This window comes from Lynx canadensis, chromosome F1, assembly GCF_007474595.2.
Source record: "Lynx canadensis isolate LIC74 chromosome F1, mLynCan4.pri.v2, whole genome shotgun sequence".
Lineage (NCBI taxonomy): Eukaryota > Metazoa > Chordata > Mammalia > Carnivora > Felidae > Lynx > Lynx canadensis.
Window position 1 is genome coordinate 22,252,389 of NC_044319.2, and position 14,956 is coordinate 22,267,344.

The window sequence follows — 14,956 nt, forward strand, 5'->3', positions numbered from 1 at the left end:
TTGAGTTGATACTGTGAAATCATTTCTATTGCTCATAGTTCTTTATCAACAACTTCCCTTAACTTCCTCAATGATCTTAGGAAGTAAACACATCTATATCACAGCAGAAGTAATTATTAAAATATCTCACCATATACTCTAAGGTCAATGTCCCTGTGTTTCTCCCCAGCAGCATTCACTGCCACGCAGGTATATCTCCCGGTATCACTGATTTGTGCGCTGGTCAGTGCTAGGATGCGGCCTCCAGACAGAACCTATCAATGATAAGAAAGATAAATAACTAACATGCCCCTCTGAGAAACATATGCATAAACAGCCTTTTTCTCCTATTTTCTGAGGTTGATCAATTGACATTTGCCTCCGGAAAGAGTTCCACTTGGATATTTTTTATTTTATTTATTTCATTTTATTTCCTGTCAGATTTATTTTACTTTACTTTATTTTATTTTATTTTATTTTATTTTATTTTATTTTATTTTATTTTATTTTATTTTATTTTAAAGTGGGCAACCATCATAAAATCTACTTCCCATCCTATCTTTGGAAGAAGACTGTGAAAAAAAAGCTAGAACCAAACTTAGCAATCACTGAAAACAAGATCAAGTGATAGTCCAATCTCATCTATACTCACTACAGAGAGAGAGAAAGCCACCAGGGGAGAAAGATGAGAATAAGTGAGAACAAGAGGAGCTAATTTCCCTTCTAATTTTTTTGGGTAGAATAAATAAGCAGTTACAATGAATAGCAAAATAGCAGCCAAATAAATTAGTCATATTCATAGCTTTTTAACCCATTAGTCTAGTGGTGCTTCTAAAATATTAACATCAAGTCTGGGTCTTTTATGGTCCCAAATTCTGCAAGCATTGGATTTTTGAGAAAAGCTAAAGAAGTAGAATGGTGGGAGAACTAAATTCCCTGCTAAGCAAAATAAAACTAAAGTATACTTTAAATGAGATATATGTGCTTCTAAATATTTTTAATGTCCATTTATTTATTTTGAGAGAGAGAAAGAGAATGCCCACAAGAGTGGGAGAGGGGCGGAGAGGGGCAGAGAGAGAGAGAGAGAAAGAGAGACAGAGAGAGAGAGAGAGAGAGAGAGAGAATATCCCATGCAGGCTCCTCACTGTCAGTGCAGAGCTCAACACGGGGCTCAATCTAATGACTGTGAGATCATGACTCGGTCTGAAATCAAGAGTCAGACACTTAACCAAGTGAGCCACCCAGGCTCTATATTTTTATTTTTATATTTTATGCTTCTATATTTTTAATTTTGAGTCAATGTAAAGCACTTAATGCTTTCTCAGACTCAAACTTCATTTCTTACAATGTTGCCTTTCTAGTATTTCTTACTTTATTACTTTATGTTTTTGTAAAATTAAATACAGTCTATATGGTTCTCTCTCTAATTCATTAATATTTCCAAATATTTAAATATAAATTTTATGAGGAAATTCCTGTTTTTACTGTTGATCAACATTTTTCTTTTTGAGAGAGAAAGAGAGAAGGGGAGGAGCAGAGAGAGTGAGGGAAAGAGAGAGAGTCTCAAGCAGGTTCTGCATTGTCAGTACAGAGCCTGACACGGGGCTCAAACCCATGAACTGTGAGATCATGACTTGAGCTGAAACCAAGAGCTGGATGCTTAACTGACTAAACCACTCAGGCACCCCTGTTGATCAACATTTCTTTGTGCAAGGTATCTTTTGTGGTGGTGGCAGGGAATAGAGATGGGGAGGTAGGAAGCAGGTAAAACAGATGGGGGTGCCTGGATGGCTTAGTCGGTTAAGCACCTGACTCTTAGTTTTGGCTCAGATCATGATCTCATGGTTCATGAGTTTGCGTCCTGTGCTGGGCTCCAAGCAGACAGCATGGAGCCTGCTTGGGATTCTCCATCTCTCTCTGCCCCTCCCATACTTGTGCCCTCTCTCTCCCAAAATAAATAAATGAACCTAAGAAAGAAAGAAAGAAAGAAAGAAAGAAAGAAAGAAAGAAAGAAAGAAAGAAAGAAAGAAAGAAAGAGGTTAACACAAATGGTCAATATATAGTACCTACAATATGAAATAAAAGAATTCTTATATGTAGTGGGCTTTAAAGAATTGTTTAGAAATCCCAAGTGTGGCTATGGTATTTATGGATGTATATTTATGTGTATGTTTTTGGATAACAATTGTTAATTCGTATTTTCCAAATCTGGTTAATAGCTTTACCTGTTTGTACTGTATTTAATAATCAGGTGGTAGATTGCCCTTAAGAAATAACAAAAGTACCTGTATCCCATTAGTGAAACTAGAGACAGGGCTACCATCTTTCAACCAGGTCAGACTTGGGGCAGGGATACCTCTGGCTTCACATTCTAACCTCACCAGGTTATTAACCACCACTGCCACCATGTTACTGCTGCCAGAAATCGATGGGGGCACTGAAAAGAAATAAAAAATAAATAAAAGGAAGTTATGTTAACATTACAGAATATTTCACCTCAAAATAATTAAAAGTATATATAATGTCTATAGTTGTATTTTCACGTGTGGGTTTTTGGTGGCTTTGTTTTGTTTTGTTTTGGTGAGTTCTTTCACATTATTTTGAGATTCTAATTATAGCTATCCTTTGAGGTAAGTAGTGCAATTATCAATATTTACAATTGAGGAAAGCTACTTTGCTTAGGAAATCCAGTTTTTAACAGCAGAGTGTTTTTATTTCTTGATTTCTGTGTGTGTGTGTGTGTGTGTGTGTGTGTGTGTGTGTGTCTTCCTCCACTGTATCTATGACTACCTCGTTGTCTTAAAAACATTATTAGAGATAATAATTTGAAATCTTTCTTTGGCCAAAACCTATGATTTTGACAGACAATATTTACAAATAAGGTTATTGTCATAAGTTGATAAGATCATTGATGACTATTTCAACAGTTCATCTAATGTTTTTAATTTTAATAATTTATTGTCAAGTTAGCTAATATACAGTGTATACAATGTAGTCATGGCTTCAGGAGTAGATTCCCATGATCCATCCCTTACATTCAACACCCATTGCTCATCCCAACACATGCCCTTCTAAATGCCCATCTCCCATTTTCCCCAACCCCATACTCCCAACCCCCATCAACCCTCAGTTCGTTCTCTGTATTTAAGAGTCTCTTATGGTTTGCCTCCCTCTTTGTTTATAACTTATTTTTCCTTCCCTTCCATTATGGTCTTCTGTTAAGTTTTTCAAATTCCACATATGAGTGAAAACATATGGTATCTGTCTTTCTCCAACTGACTTATTTCACTGAGCATAATACCCTCCAGTTCCATCCACATTGTTGCAAATGGCAAGATTCCACTCTTTTTCATCGCCGAGTAGTATTCCATTGTCTATATATGCTACATCTTCTTTAGCCATTCATTAGTTGATGGACATTTGGGCTCTTTCCATAATTTGTCTATTGTTGATAGTGCTGCTATTAACATTGGGGTACATGTGCCCCTATGAATCAGCACTCCTGTATCCTTTGGATAAATTTCTAGTAGTGCTATTCTTGGGTTATAGGGTAGTTCTATTTTTAATTTTTTGAGGAATCTCCACACTGTTTTCCAGAGTGGTTGCACCAGTTTGCATTCCCACCAACAGTGAAAGAGGGCTCCCCTTTCTCCACATCCTAGCCAAAACCTGTTGTTTCCTGAGTTGTTCATTTTAGCCACTTGGACTGGTGTGAGGTGGTATCTCAGTGTGGTTTTGATTTGTATTTCCCTAATGATGAGTGATGTTGAACATTTTCTCATATGTGTATTAGCCATCCAGATGTCTTCTTTGGAAAAGTGTCTATTAATGCCTTCTGTCTATTTCTTCACTGGATTATTTGTTTTTCAGGTGTTGAGTTTGGTAAGTTCTTTATAGATTTTTGATACTAACCCTTTATCCAATATGTCTTTTACAAATAGCTTCTCCCATTCCATCGGTTGCCTTTTAGTTTTGTTGATTGTTTCCCTGCTGTGCAGAAGCTTTTTATCTTGATGACGCCCCATAGTTCATTTTTTGCCTTTATTTCCCTTGCCTTTGGAGACATGTCAATTAAGAAGTTGCTGCGGCTGAGGTCAGAGAGATTGTTGCCTGTTTTTTCCTCTAGGATTTTGATGGTTTCCTGTCTCACATTTAGGTCTTTCATCCATTTTAATTTATTTTTGTGTATGGTGTTAAGAAAGTGGTCCAGTTTCATTCTTCTGCATGTTGCTGTCCAGTTCTCCCAGCACCATTTGCTCAGGAGACTGTTTCCATCGGATACACTTTGCTAGTTGGTCAAAGATTAGTTGGCTATACATTTGTGGGTCCAATTTGGGTTCTCTATTCTATTCCATTGGTCTATGTGTCTGTTTTTGGGCCAATACCATACTGTCTTGATGATTACAGCTTTGCAGTACAGGCTAAAGTCTGGGATTATGATGCCTCCAGCTTTGGTTTCCTTTTTCAACATGACTTTGGCTATTCAGGGTCTTCTGTGGTTCCATTTAAACTTTAGGATTGTTTGTTTTAGCTCAGAGAAGAATGCTGGTGCTATTTTGATTGGGATTACATTGAATATATAGAGGCAATCTTAAGCTCAACAGCATGTGAAACTAGAGAATTTTAATAGGAATCAGGAAATGAAAACATTCATCAGTTTTAGAACACTGCACCTTTAGAAAGATAACAAAACACACTATGTTAAATATTTATGCTAGAGTTTTATAGAAGCACCTAATCATTTTGAATGCGTTTTTACTCCACTGTGAATCTAGGGGAAGTGGCACTAACCATGGACCTGTAGACTGTAAAATAATTCTGTAGCTCCAGCTGAGTTGATGGCCACACATTTATATATACCAGCATCAGCAATCTGGGCACTTTCAATATCAATGATCTGTCCTCTGTTCAAGAAAGTGACACTGGTGGACCCCGAGAGTGGATGATTATCTTTATACCATGTAATAGCTGTAAGAGGAAAAAGAGAGAAAGCTTTCTTTTAAAAGCTTGATACCACTAAATTGGAGCTTAACCAAAATACTAATAATTGCTTTAGTCTTTTGCTTGTCATTCAAATTTAAACAGTTTAAGACTCTCTTTAGGATTGGCTTTGAGGAGGAGGTAACCCTAAGAAAAACATGAATAGCCAAACTAATATAAGAGTCCTGAAAATGAAATTATAAAACAAATACCCTTTTATTATCTCTAATATATCAGTATTGTTTGATAGCAAACTTTTAACCAGTTCTATTTCTTTTTGTTGTTTATACTTCTCTTATCAATAAAAAATTTTGTCTATGCATTTTATCAAAACCAAAGACTATATATACCATTAACCTAAAAATTATATTATTCTTGATTCATATTGATAACTTACTAGTGATGAGAATCAACAAAATAATAGTCTCATCAAATGACTATTATAAAGATAATCAATTTGAACTAGAGAAAACAAATATTTTCCAACATAAATGTATAAAAAATACCATTGTGAGTTTTGTGGCCACAGTAAGGGTAATAAGAGGATTAATCATTCCCATATTACTACCTTGTTCAAATGGGTAAATTATTTCATAGAGTTGGAAGCAATGAAAATTCAAAAATATCATCCACCTCCTGATATCCTTATCAATGCTTTACCCTTAGAATGTATCCTATAATTTTTCCTTTATTAGTAATTGCTATATGGTGCTCATAAACAGGTTTAGCTTTTCCCAGAAATCTTAAAATGTCAGAGACTCCACAGGTAAACCTACCGGGCAAGGGGTTGCCAGCTGCCTTACACTCCAACTGAATGGGGTTGTTCAGCACCACTGTCTCATTCAGCATCTTTCCTGCATCCTCCAGGCTAGGTGGTTCTGCAAGACGCCCAAACATAATTAATTCACATAAGTAGGCTATTTAAACAAAAACTATTTGTTCAGTGGAAATTATCATTCCTTTCTTCCTTTCACATACATATACTGATATACTTGGAATAAAAGTAAAGTATACTATTAAGTAGAATTGGAGAACAGGATTAAAAAAAAAATCTCAATAAGTTTTTAGGATCATCCATTCCTCTGTGCACAAATAGGAAAATCCTCAGAATTATAGATTAGCAGGGTAGCAAAGAAAGCTAAAGGACTATTTTTCTATTCCAATTAACCTGATTAGTCTGATGATGAATTGCCTTTAACAAGAAGTAAGCTATCCCATTTGAACTCTTCCAGTGAAAGGGAAATCTATTTCTCAAAATATCAGACTTTATCTTTGTAGAGTATAATCTTAAAGCATTTCAGAAAAATTAAGCGTCTTTTTTTGGTGTATCACAGTTTTTTCTTTTGATATAAAAGTTATATTTAAATTGTTAGTAAAATAAAATAGAGAACTATATTTTTAATTTCAACTTTTAAAAAATGTTTATTTTGAGAGAGAGTGAGTATGCATAAGTGGGGGAGAAGCAGAGAGAGAGAGAGAGAGAGAGAGAGAGAGAGAAAATCCCAAGCTGACTCCACACTGTCAGCACAGAGCCGAATGCGGGACTCGATCTCACAAACCGTGAGATCAAGACCTGAGGTGAAATCCAAAGTCCAATGTTTAGCTGACTGAGCCACCCAGGCACACCTATTTTAAATTTTAAACATCACAGATAATGCTACTTTATGATTCAGTGTGCATATAATAAAGTAGGAATTTGGAAAGTCCAAGAGGCATAGTATAAAAGGAATAACAACATAGAATAGCAATGCCCTATGTTTCCTACACTATCTCAAGTAATATAGGAATGACACCAGGATGAAAAACTCACAAGTAAACTAGAGGTCTTATCTTATTGTGAGAAGATGCTGTAAATGTAAGTTAGTATCTGAAGTTTATATAAAAACTACATTTTAAAGATTTGCTAAACTTATTCAGTGCACTGGAACCCTTCAACCCCACTCCATCTATTCATTAATCTATTAAAAACAGAAGAGGAAAAGGAGAAAGGAAAATAAGAAAAATTATTAGAACTAAATAAGATGGAAGAAATAAAATCAAATATGTGAATCAAGAGCATAAATGTGAATGAACTCATTTTCTTTGTACAATAGACAAAGAGTTAACACAATTGTGGGTTAATGCTATTTTCTTTAATAAAAAAAGTCCAAGTGGATAAAGAGCATAAATAAAAAACCCACAAAAATGCTAACAGTAAAGAGTTGGGCAAAGGTGTACTAGGAAAACAGGATCATATCAGTTTCTGACAAACTAGTATCCTAAGCAAAAAGCATCAAATATAATAAAGCTACCTGCTTTCTTTTGCTTGACAGGTCACAAGAAACAAAGAGTCCATTTTAATGGCAATGCTATATGCATTGAATAACAAAGCAAAATTTGTTAAAAAGCAGGACAATTTTGAAAAATCTAAAAGGAGCATATTTTAGTGTACTTTCTTAGGAATTGACTATAGTGAAATAGAAATTAAGTTTTAAAGAGTTTGAAAAATAATATTACCCATCCAGATTGTATGTGCATATGTGTGTGTAGGTGCATTTATAGTTAACAAGAAATATACATTTCTCAAATGCCAATCGAATATTTTCAAAACTGACTGTATATTAGGCCACAGAATCTCAATAAGGCATTTATAACTACAATTTAATAAACTATAATAAAAATAAGTAGAGGTCAAAAACAAAAATATAAAGCTCTTTACAGGAGGATAACTTCATTAAAGAAGAAATCAAGATAAAAGTATATGATTACAAAAAAATAAAATATGAGATTGATTATAATTAAAACACATAGGATGTCACCTAGCTGTAGAGTATAGTACTCAAAGGAAATCTTAAAGCCTCCAATGAATATATTTAAAAACTAAGAAATAATAAAAATAAATGTTGTAAGCACATTCAACTGGGAATCCAATAAAATAAACCAAAAGAAGTCAGGGAGAGAGAAACAATAAAAACGAAAGCAGAAGAGAGCACCAAAGAAAATAAGCAAAAACAACAAAAGCTGATTTTTAAAATAAATTTAAATAAATTTAAAATAAAATCTGTCCTCAAGAGGTAAATGTCTTGGTGGGTCAGATCTCTGTATTTCTGGAGGTTGTTCCTAAAGGGAAAGCCTACAACCCACTCTTCCTTTATATCTGTATCCACTTAATTTAATGCGTTAACCCTTCCTGTTTGAAAGCCTAGAATGTTTCTGTTCTCTGCACTGAATTCAGAAGAATGATACTGTATTTAAGGACAAAAACCTTTAAATAGGGCTATCTGACTTTTCCAACAAAAGGAAAAATAGTTAGTCCATGGCACATTCCTTCAAAACAGTTATTTAAATACTCACTTGAAGCCTTCTGGACTGAAGTGATCACTGAAGGCTTTGACAGACTATGTAGCTGCTGCAATAAAACATTATGGTAAGAATAAGAAATGCAAGAGCTATGGAGTGGGTTGGCTATTTTTCACTCCCCTAGAGAACTTAAAGGAAAAAGATTAGACGTCAGCAAGAATGGCAAAGAACTCTGAAAATCCACTCCTCCATAAAAGAAACAAGAACACTGGAAAATTTGTCAAAATCAACTTTTTCAGAACTCTGGAAATTAACCAAAGACTTGCAACAATCCAAGAAGTGTTTATTCAAGAAAAAAAGCTAAATCTCATTAAGAACAGTGAGTTTCATGGCATTTTATCTCCCTCTATTCCCAACACTCTCTCCCCAGCTCAGCAGTAATCTTGAAAACAAATAACCTAGCAAACATGGTGAAAAAAGCAGCAGATACTGAAAGAAGCAGAATGGGTTTGGAACTACCTAAGAGCACCATTCCTAGAAAACTGGCACTGTTTGACCTATTTGGCCCTTCCCCGGAAATCCACACTCAAAGGACTTGTCTTTATTCAGCAGGTTCAGAGTTTGCTCAGTGCAGCCTTTTCCCCAGGGGCATGTTAAAGTCTGTAAAAACAGATTTCACAGGAATTGTTGAGAAAACTTACCATATTAGTTTCCTTTTGCTTTCACAACAAATTGCCTCAAACTTGATAGTTTAACAATACAAATTTATTATCTTATAGTTCTATGGGTGAGAAGTACAACACAGTCTCACCAGGTTAAAAAAAATGTCTCAAAAGGGCGCAATTCCTTTCTGTAAGCTGCAGGGGAGAATCTATTTCCTTGTCTTTTCCAATTTAGAGAGGACACTTACATTCTTTGGTTTTCACCCTCCTGCCTTCCATCTTCAAAATCAGCAATGGAGATGTGGGGCAGACTCATAAGACCCTCTCATCCTATCACTCTGAAGTCCTGCCTCCCTCTTCCACTTTTAATGTCCTTCTGATTACACTGGGTACCCTGGATAATGCAGGGTAATCTCCCTATTTTGAGGTCAGTTGATTAACAACTTTAATTCCATTTGTATTCTTAATTCCTCTTTGCATGTTACCTAACATATTCACAGGTTCTAGGAGTAGGATGTGAACATTTTGGGGGGTACCAGTATTCTACCTATTCACTAAATAAAAAAAACAGAAGACGCAAACAAAAAAACCCAGCAACAACAGTGACAACAATAACACTAATTATGGAAAGAAGAGACTATGACTTCCAGAATTGCCACATTATATTATTTTTCTAAATTTTTTAATTCTAGTATATTTAACGTTTAGTGTTATATTAGTTTCAGGTGTGCAATATGGTAATTCAATACTTCTATACATTACTCATTGCTCATCATGGTAAGTATTCTCTTAATCCCCTTCACCCATCCCCCTACCCTCTGGTAACCATCAGTTTGTTCTCTATTAAGTCTGCTTTGTTTTTGTTTGTTTTCTTTGCTTATCTCTTTTTTCTGTTAATTTGTTTTGTTTCTTAAATTCCACATGAGTGAAATCATATGGTATTTGTCTTTCTCTGACTATTTCACTTACCGTTATACTCTTTAGATCCACCCATATTGCTGCAAATGGCCAGATTTCATTCTTTTTTATGGCTAATATTCCATTATATATATATATATATATATATATATATATATATATATATATATGTGTGTGTGTGTGTGTGTATAAAACCTCTTCTTTATTCATTCATCTATCAGGGGACACTTAGGTTGCTTTCATAATTTGGCTATTGTAAGTAATGCTGCAGTAAACATAGGAGTGCATATATCTTTTGGATTTAGTGTTTTGGTATTCTTTGGGTAAATACCCAATAGTAGAATTAGTGGGTCAGAAGACAATTCTTTTTTTAAGTTTTTGAGGAACCTCCATACTGTTTTCCACAGTGGTTGCACTAGTTTGCATTCCAACCAACAGTGCATGAGCGTTCCTTTCTCTCCACATCTTTACCAACACTTGTTTGTGTTTTTTACTTTAGCCATTCTGACAGGTGTGAGGTGATATCTCATTGAAGTTTTTTAAAATGTTTATTAATTTTTGAGAGAGACAGAGAGACAGAGAGACAGAGAGAGAGAGAGAGAGAGAGAGAGGGAGAGAGAGAGAGAGAGAGAGAGAACAAGTGAGGGAGGGGCAGAGAGAATGGGATACAGAGGATCCAAAGCAGGATCTGCATCCAGAGTGCAGAGCCTGATGCAGGGCTCAAACTCACAAACTGCAAGATCATCACCTGAGCTGAAACCAAGAGGCAGACACTTAACTACCTAAGCCACTCAGGCATCCCATCTCACTGTAGTTTTGATTTGCTTTTCCCTTATGATTAGTGATGCTCTGCATCTTTTTATGCCACATTATATTATTTAAAATGTCTACTTTTCAACACAAAATTATGGAACATGCAAAGAAATAAGACAGCATGGTCCATGCACAAAAAAGAAGCAGTCAAGAGAAAATGTCCATGAGGAGGCCCAGGTGTTGAACTTCTTAGACAAAGACTTTATTTTTTTAAATGTTTATTTATTTATTTTAAGATAGAGGGAGAGGGAATGTGAGCAGAGGATGGCAGAGAGAGAGGGAAAGAGAGACTTCCAAGCAGGCTCATGCTGTCAGCACAGAGCCTGATGCAGGGCTCGATCCCACAAATTGTGAAATCATGACCTAAGCTGAAATCAAGAGTACGACACTTAACAGGCACCCCTAGACAAAGACTTTAACTCAGCTATTTTAAGTACATTCCAAGAGCTAAAAGAAACCACGTTTAAAGATGTAAAGGAAAGTAGGAGAATGATGTTTCACTAAACTGGGAGTATCAACTAAGAACTGGAAATTGTAGAAAGAACCAAATAGAAAGTCTGAAATTTAAAAGTGCAATATTTGAGCTGGAAGAAGAAAGAGTCAGTAACTTAAAGACAGATCGATTGAGATTATCCAAGTTTAGAAGCAGAAAGAAAAAAAGAACAAAGAAAAATCAACAGAACAGAGCCTGAGGGTTATGGGACACCATCAAGTATTATGCATAATGTAAGTCCCAAAGGAGAGGAGAGAAAGTGTAGAAAGAACATTTGAAGAAATGTGATTGAAACCTTCCCAAATTTGAGGGAAAACATTAATGTACACATTTAAGAAGTTCAACAAACTTTAACTTTAAAGAAGTTTAACAAATTCCAACTTGGATATATCATATAAAAAAGAGATAATCTTAAGAGCAGCAAAATGGAGAAGTGATTTATCATATACAGGAATTCTCAATAAATCCAATAGTTGATTTTTCATTAAAAAAATGGAGGCCACAAAGCACTGGGTGACTTATTAAGAGTGAGGAAAGAAAAAGACTATCAACAAAGAATTCTATCTTAAGCAAAACTATCCTTCAGAAGGAGAAATTAAAACATTCATGGAAATAAAAAAAAAAAAAAACAGAGAATTCATTGCTAGTCTCCAGCCTCACAAGAAATACTAAAGAGAGTCCTTCAGGCTACAAATAAATAGTAACTCTAATACACATGAAAAAATAAAAGAGCACTAGTAGAAGTAACTAGTAATAAAAACAGTAAAACTGTGTATTTCGAGCAAAACTATTTTTTCTCCTCTCTGATTTAAAAGACAACAGCATAGGGGTGCCTGGGTGGCTCAGTTGGTTAGGTGTCTGACTTCAGCTCAGGCCATATCTCACAGTTCATGAGTTCGAGCCCCATGTCAGGTTTTGTGCTGACAGCTCAGAGCCTGGAGCCTGCTTTGAATTCTGTGTCTCCTTCTCTCTTCCCCTCCCTTGCTCACACTCTATCTCTTGCTGTCTCTCAAAAATAAACAAACATTAAAAAATTTTTTTTAATAAAAAATAAAAGACAACAGCATAAGTCAATAATTATAAGTCTGTATTGATGGGGTCATGAGGAATAAAGGTGTAATTTGTGTGGCATGAATAGCACAAAAGAGGGAAAAGGGAAGAGAGTTATAAAGGAACAAAACTCTTTATACTATTGAAATTAAATTGGTTTTAGTCCAAAGTATAATATTGTTAATTAAGAAGCTAATTGTAATCCCCAAGGTAATCACTAAAAATAAACTCAAAAAATACAGTAAAAGAAACAAGAGAAATAAAATGGTACACAAGGAAATATCTATTTAATAAAAAAGGCAGTAATGGAGAAACATAAAAACCAAAATAACATAATACATATAAAAAACACGTAGCATGGTAGACTATACACTCTATCATGTCAGTAATTACATTAAATGTAAATGGATTAAATACTACTCAAAAAGCACAGACTAGCAGAATGGATTTAAAACAAAAAAACAAAAATATGACCCAACTGTATGTTGTCTACAAGAGACACGCTTTTGAGTCAAAGATACAAATAGGTTGAAAGTGAAAGGACATAAAAAGATAAACGATGCAAACAGTAGACAAACAAAAACCAGGGAGGCTATATCGATATCAAACAAAATGGACTTTAAAACAAAAATCATTACTAGCAACAAAGTAGGGTAATTTTAAATGATACTGAGTCTTAACACATTAAAAAAATATAACAATTATAACTATACATTTACATAACAACAGAATCTCAAGACACATGGAACAAAAATTTTTAGAATCAAAAGGAGAAACAGGTAACTCAATAATAAATAATTGAAGGCATCATTATTTCAGTTTCAATAACGGATAGAACAACTGAACAGGATATTAACAAGTAATGGAAGACCTGAACAACAGTATAAACCACAAACACACATGGAACAGTCCATGCAATAACAGCAGAATACACATTCTTCTTAAATGCATTTGTAACATTCTCAAGGATGGACTATGTTAGACTTTAAAACAAGTCTCAATACATTCAAAAGGCTTAACATCATATAAAGTACCCTGAAACCAATACTACACTATATTTTAACAAATTTGGATTTAAATAAAATCTTGGAAGAAAAAAAATCATACAAAGTATGTTCTGCAACCACAGTGGAACAAAATTAAATATCAATGATAAGAGAAGAGTTAAGAAATTCACAAATATGTGGAAATTAAGCAACACACTCTTAAGTAGCTAAGTGATCAAAAAAATCATATGGGATTGAGGAGGGCACTTGTTGGGATGAGCACTGAGTGTTGTATGGAAACCAATTTGTCAATAAATTATATTAAAAAATAATATGGGATACTTGATAAAACCCTGAAAACATGAAAATAAAAAGATAACATACCAAAACTTATGGGATACACATAAAGCAATGCTTGGAGTAAAATGTGTAGCCATAAACAACTGCATTACAAACAAATCTCAAACCAATAACTTAATATTCCATCTTAAGAAACCAGAAAAAAGAGAGTAAAGTAATCCAAACAAGCAGAAGGAAGGAAAAAAAATAAAGATTAGAGTACAAATAAATTAAATAGACAATAAAAAGATGAAAGAGATATCAACAAAACTAAAACCTGGTATTTTGAAAAGATCAACAATATGGACAAAATTTTAGATAGGTTGACCATGACAAAACATAAAGAGAGAAGATGAAATTACTACAATTAGAAATGAAAGAGGATCAACCATAAGAATTAAAGAGGACTATAAGGGAATATTATAAACCAGTGTGTGCCAACAAATTAGATAATCTAGATGAAATATACGGTTTCTACAAAGTCACAAATTACTAAAACTGGCTCAAGAAAAAGTAGAAAATCTGAATAGATGTGCAAAACTTAAAAATTACATTAGTAATAAAGTCCTGCAACCAAACATTTAAGGAAAATTACTTCACAAACTCTTTCAAAATAGAGCAGAGAGGGAACACATCTCAAATCACTCTAAGAGGCCAGTTGTACCATGATAACAAAACCAGACAGAGAAAGTGAATAAAAGGACACTACATCCAACATTAAAAGACCAACATCCTTTATGAATAAAGACATAAAAATAATCAACAAAATACTAGTAAGGTGAATCCAGCAACATATAAAACAGATTAAGCAGCATAACCAAGAGGGACTAATACTAGGAAGGCAGGGTTGGTTTGACATATGAAAATCAATCAATGTAATCAAGACAGTGTGGTACTCAAAAATTAACTTGAAATGGATTAAAGTCATAAATGTAAGACCTGAAACCACAAAACTCCTAGAAGAAAACATAGGGTAAAATGTACTTAACATTTGCTTTAGCAATGATTTCTTGGATATGACACCAAAGGTACAAACAACAAAAGCAAAATAAACAAGTGGGACTACAGCAACTAAAAATCTTCTGCACAGCAACTAAAAATCTTCTGCACAGCAAAGAAAAAAATTGACAAAATGAGAAGGCAATGCACTAAATGCAAGAAAACTTTTGGAAAACATATATCTGAAAAGGGAGTAATATCTGAAATACATAAGAAACTGATATGGGGTGCCTGGGTGGCTCTGTTGGTTAAGCGTCTGTCTCTTGATTTTAGCTCAGGTCACAATCTCAGCAGTCATGAAATCGAGCCATGCACTGGGCTCCAGGCTGGGCATAGAGTCTGCTAAGGATTCTCCTTCCCCCTCTCCCTCTTCCCTGCTCACTCTCTTTCCCTCTAGCTCTGGGAAGGGAAGGGAAGGGAAGGGAAGGGAAGGGAAGGTAAGGGAAGGGAAGGGAAGG

General features: G+C 34.6%; 1 protein-coding gene across 1 annotated transcript in view; it reads right to left on the minus strand.

The window, feature by feature from the left end:
- The window catches only part of HMCN1 (hemicentin 1), a 463,190-nt gene that overhangs the window by 156,291 nt on the left and 291,943 nt on the right, over window positions 1–14,956 (minus strand). The window contains exons 37-40 of the mRNA XM_030302673.1: window positions 5,736–5,837; window positions 4,771–4,947; window positions 2,265–2,416; window positions 131–254 (exon numbers count right to left, since the gene is read on the minus strand). Of these exons, the coding sequence (XP_030158533.1) occupies window positions 131–254; window positions 2,265–2,416; window positions 4,771–4,947; window positions 5,736–5,837 (555 nt within the window). The remainder of the gene's footprint in view (window positions 1–130; window positions 255–2,264; window positions 2,417–4,770; window positions 4,948–5,735; window positions 5,838–14,956) is intronic.